The sequence below is a fragment of the Pogona vitticeps genome, chromosome 2, assembly GCF_051106095.1.
Source record: "Pogona vitticeps strain Pit_001003342236 chromosome 2, PviZW2.1, whole genome shotgun sequence".
Lineage (NCBI taxonomy): Eukaryota > Metazoa > Chordata > Lepidosauria > Squamata > Agamidae > Pogona > Pogona vitticeps.
The window spans coordinates 228,825,070-228,842,534 of record NC_135784.1 but is presented as its reverse complement, the minus strand read 5'-3'; the positions used below and the strand labels follow the sequence as shown (position 1 = coordinate 228,842,534).

Genomic DNA, 17,465 nt, shown 5'->3' with positions numbered 1-17,465 from the left:
TTCATAGATCTCACAAAGGCCTTTGATTTTGTTATCAGGGATGGCCTTTTAAAATACTTCCCAAGATTGGATGTCAACCTTGACTCCTTAACATCATCAGATCCTTTCATGAGGAAATGAAGGGCACTGTGGTTTTTGATCGCTCAACATCAGATCTCTTTGACATCCGAAGTGGAGTGAAATAGGGCTGTGTCCTCGCACTGACCCTGTTTGGGATCTTTTTTGCCATCATGTTGAAGCACGCCTTTGGAACTGCAACAGAAGCTGTCTATCTCTGGACTAGATCATATGGAAATCTCTTTAATCTCTCTAGATTGAGAGCAAAGAGCAAAGTCCAGCTGAAATGCATGTGGGACTTCCTCTTTGCTGATGATGCAGCTGTTGTCTGTCCACTCTGACCTCCAACAACTCATGAATCATTTTAGCAAGGCCTGCCAAGACTTTGGATTAACAATCAGCCTGAAGAAAACACAAGTCATCGGCCAGGGTGTGGACTCAACTCCCTCTTTTACCATCTCCGCACAAGAATTGGAGGTTGTTCATGAATTTGTGTACCTTGGCTCAGCGATCTCTGACACTCTCTCCCTAGATGTTGAGCTGGATAAATGCATTGGCAAAGCAGCTACCATGTTCTCTAGACTCACAAAGAGAGTATGGCTCAATAAGAAGCTGACAACATGTATCAAGATCCAGGTCTATAGAGCCTGTGTCCTGAGTGCACTCCTGTATTGCAGTGAGTCCTGGACCCTTTGTGCATGGCAGGAGAGGAAGTTGAACATGTTCCATACTGTATGTGTTGTCTTCGACACATTTTTGGTATCACCTGGCAGGACAAAGTTCCAAATAGAGTAGTCCTGGAACGAGCTGGAATTTTAAGCATGTATACATGTCCTGAGAATAGCTGATGGTTGGATTCCAAAAGATCGCCTATATCGAGAATTAGTGCAGGGAAATCGCCCCAGAGGGAGACCACAGCTGCGATACATGGATATCTGCAAGCAGGATCTGAAGGCCTTAGGAATGGACCTCAACAGATGGGAAACCTTGACATCTGAATGTTTAGCCTGGAGGCAATTTGAAGAGACACTTGTTCAGCAGGCAAAGAGGCAGTCCCGAAACCAGCAAAATCAGGGAGCTGTACAGGGGACAGATTGTATTTGTCTTCAATGTGGAAGGGATTGTCACTCTCAAATTGGCTTTCTTCACCACACTAGACACTGTTCCAAGTCCTCCATACAGAGCACATTATCATAGTCCCTTGAGACTGAAGGACGCCCCTATGTAGGACAATACATTACACAAGTAAAATGTATTATTTGTTGTTTTAAATATTTTTTGCTTGTCTTTGTGATCTGATTTGTGTGTATGTGTGTTGAAGTATGTTTGAAGTTACAATCTTTTTTAAAAAATAACCCTGAAAACTAGTTAGAAATAAATTAAATAACTATAGATGGGGAAGATGATTCATTGAATGGGGCTGCTCACTTGTATTTTTTTCCTGGCCGTTATTTTATTCCCAACATCAGTATTGCTATACAGTTAAGTTTCTAATAGATTTGCACACTATTTTAAATTAGTTACAGATAGTTATTATACTGTCTCTGCAGGCAGCTTTTTAGCTAAATGTTAATTAAGCATCAAGTATCTTAATTGAGTGCTGCTGGAAGTAAACAAATTTGAAAATATAGATTAAGAAAATGTCTGCTAAATGGAATGAAATACTTTGATATCTTTGCCTGAGAAATTACAAAGGACATGTTTGAAAGTGAATTTTAAACCATTATAGAACTAAAAGCATTAAGTTGGTGAGAGATTTGTACATGTTGTGAAATTTGAGAAATGTAGTGGGAAAATGACTGTACATCCTTCTTCTGTTTGTTTCTTTTAATGCTTGTATTTATTTCTTGTATGTGCAACTGTGATTTACAGGTGGGCTCATATCATGTGTGCAATTGCTATTCCTGAAGTCAGATTTGGTGATGTCACGGAGAGGAGACCAATAGACACAAGCAGGATACCTTTACAGAGATTAAAACTGGTAAGCAGTAATAGCCCAAACATCTTATATATAGTTCATGATTGTGCGAATTTGAAATGTATGTACATTTCATAGAGAATGATTGTGAGAATTGTATTTTAGAATTGTCACTAAGTACTTTCGTCTGTTTTAAATTTTTAACTTCTGTTTTTAAAATGTGGTTGGTGTGAATCAGTATTTTGCATGGTCAGTTTTCTTGGGCATTTTGCCAGGTCCTCAGGTAAAATGGTATAAGGCCCATAAATGCATTTCTTTATATACGCAACAGGTAGACAAATAAGAATCATGGATATAACTTATACCTTTCAACAAAATATATTTTGTATAGAGGCTTCTTCTTATCTGGGTTTCCACTTTCTTTCTTTACTCCCCCTCTGCTGAAAGCATTCTTGCTTACTTCCCAGCTTAGTGTGGTAGATTTCAGCTTTACATCACTTGTTAAATTGAGTTTTTAAAGGAACGAATTTGAATGCCTGGTTATAAGCTACAGAGAACATTATGTGTGTTGTATGTAGATGTATGTGTGACGTTTGCCCCTCGTGGCCCCCGTTTGTCTTCCAAACACAGAGCACACAAAGGCAAACCAAACACCCCTCCACACGCTGCCACCAATTGATCACCAAGTCAACGTACTTTACTTAGGAAAGATGAAGGTCCACCCAGTTCTCACCTCTTCCCAAAACAGGTTTATTAAGTACAGATGTTTCTTCAATAATTCATAAGTATTTACTTCAGGTTGATCAAGCATCAATCTTCTACTTAAATCTCACAGGTCACCATTCACTCCTCAGACTAATCACACCTCAGATCTCCCAGCTGTCTCTCCCTCTCCCTCCCTAACTCTGACTGAACTCTGCTCTCCCCTTCTCCTCTCAGGCTCCGCCTTTTAACATCTCTGGTGGCCCCACCTCTCAACCACATCAGCATAAAACATGAAAAATGCATAACCTATTCAGCATACTAAGGGTGAATGCCACAGCATGCCTAACGCATTTGGATGTGTTACAAAAATTATTTCAGAGGTCCTTATTGGATGTCTGTCATAATGATTGACAGGGAGCGAATCAGCAGCAATAAGTGACGTTAATAGGCCAGTGAATGGGAAAATGGTGGTGACAATGGCAGTGGGGGAGGGAAGGGGGACTGTGTGACCAAAGTGAGGAATGAAGCTGATATGGCCCTGTTATGTAGGCATTTAAAATGCACCATCTAAGGATAAACATTTCTTTGTGAAAATTGACTGTGAATTTAAGTAGCACAGAGAGCCGAGGTGCTCTGTACAAAGGTTTATGTTTCTTTTTATAATGAGGAACTGAGGTGTGTAGGCTCTTATTGCTAAACAAAGTTAAGAAAATGCAAGATACATATCTGGGAGAATTAATGTCCTTTTCTGTTTAGTTCCAGAACCTGAGGGAGCATTGCTTTCTATCTAGATACAGGTTTACTATAATTTCTAGTTCTGGCCTTGCACTGTAGTCTCAATGGTTTTGCTGCCCAAGCAACTTCTGACTTCCACTTATGGCTACTTAGTGACACAGGCCTGCTCCACTATACCCACTTCCACCTCTAGATACCCTAGGATGAGCAAAAGAGCCAAAAGCAGGAGTCAGGATAAGAGAGAGATCATTACAGAAATGGAAAGGCCACATGGAAGATGTGTGATTTGATGTCTTTATTGTCTCTCGCCTCTTGTTGCAGAGGAAGCCCCTGGTTAGAAGCAAAAGAAATGGGTTGAGAGGAGGAGGATTTTTAATGAGCTGGAAGCAAGGGAGGCAAGAGGCAGAGTTCCAGATTCTCTGTAACTGCTTTATAGAAGTTACCTAGTTTTCTTCATATAAGCACCAATTTCATAGTTTTTGGAGCTCTTTGGTTTGTTAAATAAAGATTCAGCCGTGAGTGTATCTAGCCAGACAATAATCTTTCACCCTAAACAAACCTTTGTCATAAGAAACCTAAATGTACCATATCGTATTGGATTTCTGAACCTAAATGGACCGTAGCATATCAGAATTCATATGGTTTCTGTACCCTTGTTTTCACTTCGTGTATCAATTTATGATTGAGATGTCCATATCTAAAAACAAGGAGATTGTTGACACTTGCTAAGGTCATGAACATAGGTGTTTATTATACATAGGAAGTTTATTATGCATACTAAGCCATAGTAGGACATGAACAGCAATTTACTCAAGCAATGAACAGTTTGCATGTTTTGGATTTTTGTGTTACCAATGCTCATCTTCACAAAAAAACCAGTGTTGTGAGTAAAGGCTTGATGTCTGGGGAAAATAATCTTGAAATAATGGTCAGTTACAACAATTGTACAGTTCATTGATGGTTGCCCTACAGAATTTTCTCTTTTTATTATCACTGGAAAAAATGCTTCTTTGCAAATCCTGGTTTGTGAATGTTTTTGTTTTCACTGCCTGCATTATGTCAGCTAACATTTCTCTTACTGGGAAACAGAAAAAAAAAACTTTTAGAAGTATATTTATCTTAACAAATAACACAATAAGATTGTAAGTAACATTGTATAATAATGTGGGTATTTGTGTGGCTGAAATAAACTATTGTGCACACACTCGCACTGTACATACAAAAGTAAATAAGATTATTTCTGTTGAAACAATAGCAAATTACAATGTCCTATGAAATATGTTCTTTTGTTCAAAACAAATTCTGGTTATGTTTGTATAGTGTGATGTCAATAGGTGATAGCATCTATCCGTCTTGGCATGTAGCAAGCTGATAACTGGTTGCTTGGTGTTTTGGCCTTTTACATAACACTGGATTATGTGTATCATATTTCTGAATTTCATCAGTCTCTTAGAAAAGGATAGACATTGGTGACAGGTAGGGAGGGGGACTCTCTATTACCTGTCATATTCCTTCTCTGAAAGCCTACATTTTTGGGGGTCCATGTACCTCTTTCAGTCTAATTATGGTTTGGAATAAGAAGGGATAGTCCAGAGGGAAGGAGACTTCTTGTTCACTTACCTCTTGGAAGGAATACTGGGTGGAACAGAATAAAAGAAAGAGAGAGACAAAAGGAAGGATCAGTTTTCGTCATTGGCCTTATCATTTCTGCTGCAATGCCTTGCAGACTGCTGGTTTTGTTTGTTTATTTTTAATTGAAATGGTATTCTGGATTCTTGCAATGTAATGACATGCATCTACAGTTTGTTGTAAATTTTCCACGGAGCACAGTTTGTACTCACAGAAACAGTTGTGGACTGTGTTCTCCATATTAAATTAGGTGCACTCCAAGCAACTATAACAGCCCTGTTTGCCATTTTACAACAAAAACTGGGAGATTAGACTCCATGACCCAATTTTTTCCTCTTCCTCGGCGCAAGTCAACATAGTTGTCTATGAAAAACATAATTATATGGATCCCAGAGTATCATAGATTGGAGTAATGTATCTGTGGGTCCGACCTGTGGCTAAAAATAAATGCCTCAGTACGGATCTCTGGCTATATGAGTAATGTTGCATTTGTCTTATTAATATCTCTTTCAGTAGAGTTCTCAGTAAATAAATGATACTGGGATTTGGACTTCTGCCTATATCTTGACCAACACTTTGCATCCTTTCTCCCTCTAAATACCGTATTTTTCGCTCCATAAGACGCACTTTTTCTCTCCAAAAAGGTGGGAGGGAAAGTACATGCGTCTTATGGAGTGAATGCAGTAACCCAGGGTTCAGCCACCACCACCCAAAAGCCTCCCACTGCCATGCTGGGAGGCCTCTGAACTGGCAGCAGAGACTGCTTGCTGTTTAGACCTCACCATTCTGCACTGCTAGCTTTCCAGGACCTGCTTCCTGCAGCCCACCTGGAAAACCAGCAAGGCAAATAGGCCTATGGCAGCAAACAGTGAAAATAGCCAAGGACCAAAGGGTGGTTCTAGAAACACCAGGGGAAACCATAAACACAGTCTCCCACTTAGGTAGTTGATTTTCCCACATTTGGGGAAATCACAGGGGTTAGCTCATCCAAAGTGCAATAGATGAGCCTTACCCTGGGAAGACCACTTTTACAACAATGGTATCTCCCCTGCCAGGTCTGAGTTTGAATGGCCCCTAAGCCTTCTGGCCCTTTGTGTGCCCTACCCTCCAAAGGCATGGTGACCCCCGGCTGCACCTCCTGATCAGAACAGGGCTGCACAGCCCCAATCCCAAAAGAGGCCAGGATAGCTCTTCAGTGTTTTGGGGTGCCCTGCAGGACCCCCATCAGGGGCTGGATGTTCCTCCCACAATCCTTCAGTGCACAGATATTAGCATATCTGCCTGCTTGCATCACCCAATTGGCTATTGGAGAAGCAAAGCAGGAAGGAGGAGTCTCTTTCCCTTCACCTTCTGCAGAGAAGTTAGACCATGTGACCAACCAGACATGTGGAGAACCAGAGAGAGAGGGGGGGGGACAGAAACAAAAGCTTCTAAAATTGCCAGTAAGTTTAATATTTATTTATTTATTTTATTTATTTTATAGGCCTGAGAATGGCGAGGGGAAGATAAAATTACTACTGAGAGCCTGCTGGATGGGGAAAAGGTGGCTAGATATAGCTGTCTGTAGTTCAGAGCTTGGTAGTAAGCTGCATCACTTCCCCATAAATTAAGCCTAAATAGAAGTAATTTTGCAGATATTTAAAACGTTAAGGGACCTGGGGGGGAGGCTAATGTGTATTGTTAGCCAAATTTCATTCTGAAGCACAGAATGATTAAAAAGGCACTGAGCACATGCAGAATAAAGTTCAAAAGGGAAACTAAAAGGGACCTAACACTCCTTTCCTTAATATATTACCACTAGGGCTACAGGTTTTATTTGGTGTATTAGCTTGCCACAGTTTTTATGGACTCATCAGGAGTAAGGCAATTTGAATTGCAGAGGGCAGATCTGAATCACAGATCTGAATATGTCCAAGTAAAGCTTTGAAATCTTGAAAATTGGTTTAAGAACCCAACATTTCATAAATAGCATTTCACACGTACACACACACAACTGGAAACAGAAATTTTAGTAGTATTTTTGTGTTAACAAAAGCTGCATGGTGTCGCTCCCCCTGTTTTTATTGGTTTTTATTAATCATTGTTGTTCTACAATATTGCTGGTAGATTTTATCTTTTCATTGTGATTCCCAGCTACTGTATTTTATCCTATTGTAGTCTCTAAAATTGGACAACCATCTGTCAGATCTGCTCTGATTTGGATTCCTGCATTGAACCAGGGGTTGGAATTGATGGCCTTATAGGCCTCTTCCAACTCCATTATTCTATGATTCTGTGCTGCTTTGAGATTATATTTGTAAAAGCAAGCAGGCAGTAGATGTCGTGATGTATAAGGGGCACATTTTTCTTGCAGAGTATGGGAACTCATTCTACCAGTGCAAGGATGATAAAGCAGAAAAGGCTAGCATATAACATTCCTTTTAAACTAGAGGTAGTAAAATATGCTAAGGAGTATGGAAACAGTGAACAGTGCAGAGACATTTTGGGCCTCCTCATCTGAAAAAATGATTAGAGAGTGGAAGAAACAGGAGGATCAGCTGCAAAAAGCTGATAAAAGTAAGCACACTTTCTGTGGACATGCTGCATGCTGCAAAGTAAAGAACTGAATGATGGAGAGAGAGAAAACTTTATTGCTGTAAAGAAGGAAGGGAGGGAGTGGAAGTGAGGCATGTTTTGCTGTTTGCTTACACCTGTGCTGGTGGTGATTTCTTCATCATAGCTCTTACTGACTACCCAGCAACAATCTGTTTATTCATCTCTTTAGTGCAATAACAATTCATTATAAGTGTTAAAACTTGAGATGGTAATTCCCACTCATTGTGTGTCATCTTGGTGTAGAAGTCTGCTTCATGATTCTCCACTTCTGGTACATGTATGACTTGTGAAATGACATGCTTGAGAATACACCAGTCCCAAAACTGTACTGTTAGTAGCAAGAAAGACATGGATTTTGTTCCTCCTTGGTGGTTGATATAAAGCATTGTAGTGTTGTTGTCTGTGGCTATTGGAATAACTTTGCCAACTACAAATTGTTCAAAAGCTCTCACCGTGTTGTACACTGCAAGAAGTTTGAGGTAATTGATGTGACAACATCTATTGCTACTGCCTTATGAATTTGCCAGAATATTTTTTTTCCTGTTTTCCTCTCCTAAAAATGAGGTGCGTCTTACGGAGAGGTGCGTCTTATGGAGCGAAAAATACGGTAGTTTTCTGTTATTTTTTTACATTTCAGATCATTTTTTTCTAAACAGAGATAGAAAATGAGTTTTAGAGACAGTGAAGTTGCCCTTAGCTTTTGATTACCTCAAATTTGTATTTGAGAAGTGAATCCAATATAATCATGAGTACAGGCTGAGTGAGAAACATGTTAAACACACAGGAATGATGACTGATCTACCAATCTTTTAGGGCATGACTAAAGCCATAATAGTAGCTGTAGAAATTGTAGACCTTCAAATTTGTAGTCGAAGGCTAATAACAGTAAGTTTGAAAACCAAAGATGTCTGAAAGCAAATAGTTCTAAAAAATAAAATTATCTTTGTTATGCCAAAATAGAGAATGCCACTATGGACAAATATGAGCCAACTATAAAATTCAGCCTGATATGTTTTATCTAATTTTATAACAAATAATTTTGTTTTAAATCTATAAGAGTTATAAGACACTTTTTTTCTTGTAGTGTAAACATTGTTGATAGTGATGAATTCCACTGTTTTCACGCAACTATTGAAATATAAGCAAGTATTGATTAACTTTCAGCATTTCAGAAAATATTGCTGCAAATGGTAAAATCAAGTGAAGTCATTATACTGAATATTAACTAGGTGACTTCTACACATTTTCTGTTTTGAACATTCAAGTGTGTGCAACCATATTTTCACCATATTCTAAACACAATGTTAAAATACTTTGAAAACAAAATGCTTTCTTATTTTCAGTTAGAACATTGCTAAAGTATAGATGATGCAGTAGCAGTCTAACCACAAGGTATTATGTCACTTAGAAATGTATGGATTTATTAAAACTGCTATTGAAAATCATTCTATATTTAATAAAGAATGCAAGGAATGTTTTTATCTGCCAACATGTCTGTAGGCTTAAAGTGATCTATAAATGCAGATAGCTTTTTGCCTAGTCAGAAAAAAAAGTTCAGTTGGGTTTTTAAAAAATTTTTGCATGCGTTTGGAGTTACATGTATGAATACCTAAGCATATGTGCATAAACTGAATTAGTAAAACAATCTGTTTTTAAAAAGTCTCTAGCAGGATAGCTGAAGTCCTTTTTCTCTTACTTTATCCCTGCATCAGTTCTGGTTTTGTATGCTGGTTTTCTAATAAACTTTCCCCTGTATTTAAAGCCAGACTTTGTTCATGACTGTAGATATTGAAAGGCTATTGGAAATAAATAAAGGCCATTTGTAAAACTCAGCAGACATGTCAGACCAAGCTACTTAATCAGCTTGGATCCTGCCCATTATTAAATAAACTAAGGGAAGTAAAACTATCCATCTTGTAATTAAGGAGATGGATGCAATTTTTTTGTATGTCTTCCTGGATGTAGGACCCAATGAACATTACAGAACCTATCTCTAAGTAAATATTTATAGAAGTTGCCAGCGTACACAATGACTGGAATACGAAATAGGCATTTGTTTATTTGAACCTTTATTTCAGTGCCAGAATTAAATGACACAACTGTAGCAGATACTTGGCTAGTGTTACAGTAATTGATAATTACTTGATGTTAATTATGTAAGTTGGTGAACACATCCAATAATGGCATATCATCCCATGTCTTTTGAAGTAGAAAGTGTAGTTTAACTACTTAAATTCTCTTTCAGTCCAGCTAGGCCCAGGATAGCCAATTGCTCTCTCCTTCAAGGCTTTTCTGTATCGCCCACATATCTTACAGGTGCAGATAATACTGCTGAGTAACATCCAGAATGAATTAGTTTGCTAACAAATTGGTTCCACACCTTTGTTGCTTCAAAACTGTGACTAACACATTATCAGCTGCAGAGGAAACTGTTGCTGACTGCACATTTTTTTTCAAAAATAGTATTATTCTATTTTGAAGTTCCTTTCTATTACATATTTATACTAAATAAATATCTAAAATAGATATGTCTCACAAGCTCAGCTCCCTTCATACCGAATACATTTAAATTGCTTATTTCACAAAGTAAAAAATTGTAACACTCATTTTACCCAATAATATATTTACTGATTATTTTCTTTAAAATTGAAACCTAGGCATTTAAAAGCTGTAAAATGTAGTTAGCTGGCAATAACTATATTGCTGTTAGGTTAATAAGAGTTATTCCAACATAGGTTAGCCTGCTTTAAAAGAAATGCTAACTATAGTTATTAGAGGTGTGTTTTTAGGCTGATTAAGTATAAAAAAATCATGGGCAGGGGAGTTGACTGTGTGAATCTTGAACAGAATATGGTTTGCATTGTAGTAACTGTGACATAAAACTACAAAGACTCATTTGTGAACAGATATTCATAGGAATGGTCTGTGTATGTGGCATAGACATGAACAGGTAAAAGGAAGAGTATGAATATATAGTGGGGTAGAAAAGAAGTCATTTGTCAAAGTCAGTATAGATATGGTAAGACCATTCCTTGACATTTGAGGGGTATTGCAAATTTTCTCTGAACTGTATGGCTTGTCATACTATTTCTAAAAGCTTTATTATTTTCCTAGGCTTCTTAAATTAGTTTCTGAATATAAATTTTGCTATTTTCAACTTGAGATATCTTCAGTTTGCATTGTTCTAAGAACTGGAACTATCAATTACAGCTTCAGACCATGTTTTTTATAGAAGTCATGTACTTCTCAGGAATTTGTAGTGGTTGCATATTCAAGGCATATCAACAATTTCCTCTTCCTTTTTGTGGGACCAAGTTTAACTAGGACTCTCCCTATTCATTTTATCCTGTACGTATTGCTAAGATGGGCAGTTAGTAAAACTGTTTGTTTCAGTGTCTCAGGCTAAACTACTTCTTGAAACCACTGCATAACTAAATCAGCTTTCTTTAAATGCGTCATATTCACTAGGGCAGAGTAAATTACTCATGTCTTTGTTTACATGCATCTTGATTTGGTATGAATTCAGGAAATGTTTTTGCATGTGTGTATTTCAGTCATGAAGTATGTATATGGTCCACCTTATGCAGTAGTTACATTATATTTTCATCAGCTGCAAAACCTATTGTTTTTCCCTTTAATTCTATTTCAAGAAAGTGAGATCAAATAAGAACCAGACTTCATTCCTCCTTTGTGATTTTGTTTTACAAAATGAACAAAATTTAAAAAGTGAAGCACTGTACTTGCTGTAATTTTAATGCAGTAATGAGCTTCCTGACTAAAGCAGGTTGTGCTTTGCTTGACTTCCACAATGATGAATTGTCTGTGTCAGAATCTGTGGCGTAGTGCAGAGAAATATTTTTCCGGGGAAAATTTTCATTCTTTATTTATGAGAGCCATGATAGTGTCATGACTTATAATCCAAGTGTCATTTGGTGTTATTTAGTTTAATGAATGTCAGTTCTTGACATATTTAGAGATTCTTGACCCATATTTTATGCTTAGAACTCTTAACTGTTTTTAAATGTAATAAATCAGTTTCTGATACCCTTATCCAAATCAACAAACCACACATCTTTGTAGGTTGTCTTCCACTTAAAAAATTGCAGTCACAGCTTTCTGTGAAACATACTGTCATGAGAAAAAGAAAGTACACCCTCTTTGAATTCTGTGGTTTTATGTACCAGGGCATAATAAAAATCATCTGGTCCTTAACAGGTCTGAAAATTAGGTAAATACACTCTCAGATGAACAATAACAGATAACATATTACATCATGTCATGACTTCATTTACAAAAATAAAGCCAAAATGGAGAAGCCGTGTGTGAAAAACTAAACACACCTTATGATTCAATAGCTTGTAGAACCACCTTTAGCAGCAATCACTTGAAGCTAGCATTTTCTGTATGATTTTATCAGTTGCCCACATTGTTATGCAGGAATGTTGGTCCACTCTTCTTTACAACATTGCTTCAGTTCATTGAGGTTTGTGGGCATTTCTTTACGCACAGCTCTCTTAAAGTCCCCCCCCCCAGCATTTCTTTGGACTTTGACTGGGTCATCGCAACACCTGGATTCTTTTTTCCCCCAAGCCATTCTGTTGTAGATTTGCTGATGTGCTCTGAGCATTGTATTTTCTCACCTTGGGGTGAATTTGCTTGGATGGCCACTTCTACGAAGGTTGGCAACTGTCTTGAATGATTTCCACTTGTGAATAATCTCCCTCACTGTAGAATCATGCACTTTAAATTGTTTGGAAATTGCCTTATAAAGTTTCCCAGATTGATGAGCTGCAACAATTGCTTCTCTATGATAATTGCTGATGTGTTTCCTCCTTGCCATTTTATTAAAACACACCTGAATGCTCCAGACCAGTAAACTGCTAAAACTTTGGCTTTTATAGAGATGGGCATACTTGCTAAGGACAACAATACACCGACAATAATACACACTAATCACCCATCTACAGAAAAAGACAAAATGCTATCTCACAGCCATAAAGACTACACTCCCAAGCCAACTACACCAGAGCACAGAGTGCTGTCCTCTGAAGATGCTGGCCACAGAGACTGGTGAAACGTTAGGAAGGAGAAACTTGAGAGCACTGCCAAAGAGCCCGAAAAACCCACAACAACCATGTTTGTCTATCATTTGCTGCTTGTCAGTGAAGCAGAACAAAAAAGTCACCTCTGCTCATCTCCTCCCCATATTTAAGATGTTCTTTCAAAAAGCGTTAGTCTGTTAATGTCTGAGCATCATCCCATTATTTACTTCCATTTTGATGAGAAAAATAGAATAGAGGGATGAATAAAGAATCTTAAAACCGTAGCTGTTAGAGAAGCATGTATTTGCCTCATTTTGAGGGGCAAAATACCCCCTTTGAAGATTTCATCCCTGACTGCAGCCCACTATTTTTCATTTTTTTTATTTTTTAGTCTTGTACTTCTGAGAGATGGGGGAAGGCTATGACATTTCATATTTTCTCTGGAACTTACATTTGAATCTGTAAGCAAGTTCAAACATGCTTATGAGTAATCCGGCCTTTCTTACCAGATTCAGACCCATCCACCCATAAGTTGAAAAAACAGGTGGTGGGGAAAAAATAACATATCATAGAAATCCTCCCCTAGACTGATTAATAACAGCCTAAACTGTAAAATTTGCTTTGCTCACAAATACAGTGCCTTGGACATTCTGCAGGACATGTGCAGATGCAGCTCTTTTGAGGATTGCATTGGCTAAAATAAAGATAATGGCCACTGTGCAGTTGCCTAGTGCTGCCCAAGTAGCAGGAATGACATAATTGTTAACAGCAGATTGTCACATACTAAAAATGTCCTTTGTTGATTGGGAGGAAGGCTGGTTCAAGTTACTTCTTCTAATTATATGCAAGTCATGTGCATTAAAAAAGGAACTCTTTAATCAACAACAATATTTGGGGAAAACAAACGGGAAACCTCAAATGAAAGAATCCAAAATTTATTTATTTTTTAACTTATATGCCGCCTACACTACCCAAAAGTCTCTGGATGGCTTACAACAATTAAAATACAATAAAAAAGATAAAACAATTAAAATGCAATTAAAATATATACTCTAAAAATTGCCATCAAGACCCACAGTTGATATTATTTCAATTAAAAGCCTTCTGGCGCCAGACGAATCTCCTTTGGGAGAGAATTAGTCTGGGAGCAGCTGCCGAAAACGCCCTTTGTCTACAAGCCATCCTTTTTACCTCCTTGAGGGACGACCCTTTCAAAAGGGCCCCCTGCTAGATCTTAACTGCCGGGTAGGTTCATTTGGAAGGAGGTGGTCCTTCAGGTATCCAGTGCCCAAACTATTTGGGGCTTTATATATCACTTTGAATTGGGCCCAGGCAGCAACTGGTAGCCAATGTAACTTAAACAGAATCGGCTTGATGTGTCCCCTAGCAGCCCCACCACTCACCAGCCACGCAGCTCGATTGTGGACCAGTTGCAGTCACCGGACCATCTTCAAAGGCAGCCCCACGTAGAGTGCATTGCAGTAATTTATGCAAGATGTTACCAGTATGTGTGTAACTGTCATGAGACTCCGATCGTCCAGGGAGGGCTGTAGCTGGTATAATTTCTGTAGCTGAAGGAAGTCCACCAAGTCCACCTGGTCTTCCAGAGTTAGACTGGGGTCCAGGAGCACCCCCAGGCTGGGAACCCTGTCCCTTAGGGGGAGTGTAACCCCATTCAGGGCAGGGAAATGGCCCTCGAGCCTGTCCGGCAAACCACTCACTAACACCACTTTCATCTTATCTGGATTGAGTTTCAATTTATTAACCGTCATCCAGTCCATTATCAGGTCCAGACACAAGTTCAGCACAGAAACCGCCTCACCTGGATTGGTGGAAAATGAGAGGTAGAGCTGAGTATCGTCAGCATAGTGCTGACTCCTCTGCCCAAACCTCCTGGTGACCTCTCCCAGTGGTTTCATGTAGATGTTAAACAGCATGGGAACAGTATTGAGCCCTGAGGAACTCCATAGCATAAACACCTTGGGACAGAGCAATTATTCCCCAGCACCACCCTCTGGACACAGTCAGCCAAGAAGGAGCGGAACCACCGTAAAGCGGTGCCTCCAACTCTCAGCCCAGTCAATCTATACAAAAGGACACCATGGCTGATGATGTTGAAAGCTACTGAGAGGTCCAGGAGTATCAACAGGGTCACACTCCCCCCGTCTCTCTCCCGACCATCGTACAGGGCGACCAAGGCAGTCCCTGTAATAAAACCCGGCCTGAAACCCGATTGAAATGGATCCAGAAAATCCGTTTCATCCAGCAGCGCCTGGAGTTGCCCAGCCAGAACCCGTTCCAGCACTTTGCCCAAATAAGGGAGGTTCGCCACTGGTCAGTAGTTAACCACCAGCCTTGGGTCCAGGTTAGGCTTTTTAAGGAGTAGCCGAATTACCGCCTCTTTCAAGGTGGTAGAGACCACTCCCTCTCTCAAAGAGGCATTCATGGCCTCCTGGACCCAGGTGCAACCCCCCCCCCCCGCCGGCAGATCTTCCAATTAGCCAAGATGGGTAAGGGTCGAGCGTAGTGGTGGTAGAATGGACAGATCCAAGCACCCTGTCCACTTCCTCAGGTCTCAACAATTGAAACTCATCTATTAATACTTGACCTAAGCATGGCACACTGGACACATCCTCTGATTCTGCACTAACCCACTACAAATCTGAGCAATTTCCCCCTCAAAATGAATGGCGAACTCATCACAGCGAGCTGATGAGCAGTCCAGGACCTCCACCGGATTTCCCAATTGAAGAAGATCCCGGACCAGCCAAAACAGCTCTGCTGGACAACATTGTGAGGAAGCAATACGGCTGAAGAAATATTGCCGTTTCGCCAGCCATATTGCCTCGAAATAGGCCTGATAATGGGCTCTAAGTTGCGTTCGATTGGACTCACAGCAGGATTTCCTCCATCTGCTCTCCAGTCATCTCCCCTCTCACTTCATCGCCCGCAGTTCAGAAGTATACCAAGGAGCTGTCTAGGCTCTGTGTGCAGGAAGAGGGCACTCAGGCACAATTGTGTCAACCGCATGGGTCATCTCCCTGTTCCATAGCGTGACCTGAGCCTTGACAGGATTGCAAACCATATCAGATGGATAATCCTCCAGAGCATTCAGGAAACCATCTGGATCCATTAGTCTCTGAGGGCGGATCATCTTAATAGATCCCCCACCCTTGCAGAGGGGAGAAGAAGCTAATAGACTAAACTTGACCAGGAAGTGGTCTGACCATGACAATGGGGTCACAACCAGCCCCTCCACATCCAAATCACCATCTTCCAGTCCCGTTGAGAAAACCAGGTCCAAGATATGGACCTTCTCATGTGTCAGGCTGATGACACATTGAAACAGCCCCATGGTTGACATGCTGGCCATGAAGTCCTGATAGGCTTTCTCTTTTGAATAATTACATCATTCCTGTTGCTCAGGCAATTCAAGAAGACACTGGCCAACATATAATAGTCAAATAATTTCACAGGGATACTGGTGGGTTTAGTGAATAATTGTTGTTGTTGTTTAGTCGCAATGTTGTGTCTGACTCTTCGTGACCTCATGTATCAGGGCACGCCAGGCACGCCTGTCTTCCACTGCCTCCCAGACTTTGGTCAAATTCATGTTGGTAGCTTCAGTGACACTCTCCAAACATCTTGTCCTCTGTCGTCCCCTTCTCCTCTTGCCCTCACACTTTCCCAACATCAGGGTCTTTTCCAGGGAATCTTCTCTTCTCATGAGATGGCCAAAGTATTGGAGCCTCAGCTTCAGGACCTATCCTTCCAGTGAGCACTCAGGGTTGATTTCCTTCAGAATGGATAGGTTTGATTTCCTTGCAGAGTCTCCTCCAGCACCACAATTCAAAATCATCACTTCTTCGGTGGTCAGCCTTCCTTATGGTCCAGCTCTCACTTCCAGACATTGCTACTGGAAAAACCATAGCTTTTACTTTTCTTTGGGATGGTTTTTGTTGCTGCCTCCTGTACAATGTTATGAGCCTCCATCCATAGTTCTTCAGGCACTCTGTCCACCAAATCTAGTTCCTTAAATCTGTTCTTCACTTCCACTGTGTATTCATAAGGGATTTGGTTTAGATTATACCTGACTAGCCCAGTGGTTTTTCCTACATTCTTCAGTTTAAGCTTGAATTTTGGCCTGCTTATTAGGGACTACCAGACTCAAAAGAAGAAAGTAGAAGGCATCAAGCGGAGGTAGGGGTTTGGTAGGAAAGAAATCTTTGTGTATTGTAGTAGTTTTTGTTTGGTAGGGGATTTGATGCCCCACCCCATTAATTTGCTTGCATGTTTCTCTTGGTTTTTGGGAGAGGGAGCTGTCTGTGTGTTTGGGGGATTATTTTGCTTTTCCCCTCTGTGTATGTGGAAGATCTTTCCCTGTTTTTTTTTTTTTAATTAATATCTGGTTAATTTACTGTGTATTTATTCTGTTAAAAGTATCTGTCTAGGTGGAGAGGGTTTTTTGTGGGTTTTTTTCTCATGTATTTGCATTTGTAGTAGATTAATTCTCTGTTGGCTTGTCTTTGCTTTTTGGTGTACTTTTGTAGGGTTATTTGGGCTTTTGGAGTGCCAGAAAACACAAACTGGAAATCTGAAATGAAAGAGCCTAAAATAGGCTTTTCTTTTTGAATAAAATAAAAGGATTAGTTCAAATTTAAAAACAACAACAAACAAAATGAAAGAGATACCCCCGAAAGAACCAAAAACTGAATAAATATGAAGATTCTCAGTGTGTGCATCCCTGTCTTATACCTCTTATTCACATCTGTCCAATCTATTCT

The 17,465-nt window shown here is 39.7% G+C and overlaps 1 protein-coding gene and 1 pseudogene across 20 annotated transcripts in view; one reads left to right on the top strand and one right to left on the bottom strand.

Moving 5' to 3' along the window:
- KDM4C (lysine demethylase 4C) overlaps window positions 1-17,465 on the top strand; it is a 345,084-nt gene that overhangs the window by 248,583 nt on the left and 79,036 nt on the right. For all 20 annotated transcript variants that reach the window (XR_013541488.1, XR_013541487.1, XR_013541486.1 and 17 more), the window contains one exon: window positions 1,930-2,038. Coding sequence is in view for 15 of the 20 variants with exons in the window: in XM_072992136.2 (XP_072848237.2) it covers window positions 1,930-2,038 (109 nt within the window). In the remaining 5 variants the exon portion in view is untranslated. The remainder of the gene's footprint in view (window positions 1-1,929; window positions 2,039-17,465) is intronic.
- On the bottom strand, window positions 5,955-6,107 carry LOC140705213 (U1 spliceosomal RNA; annotated as a pseudogene).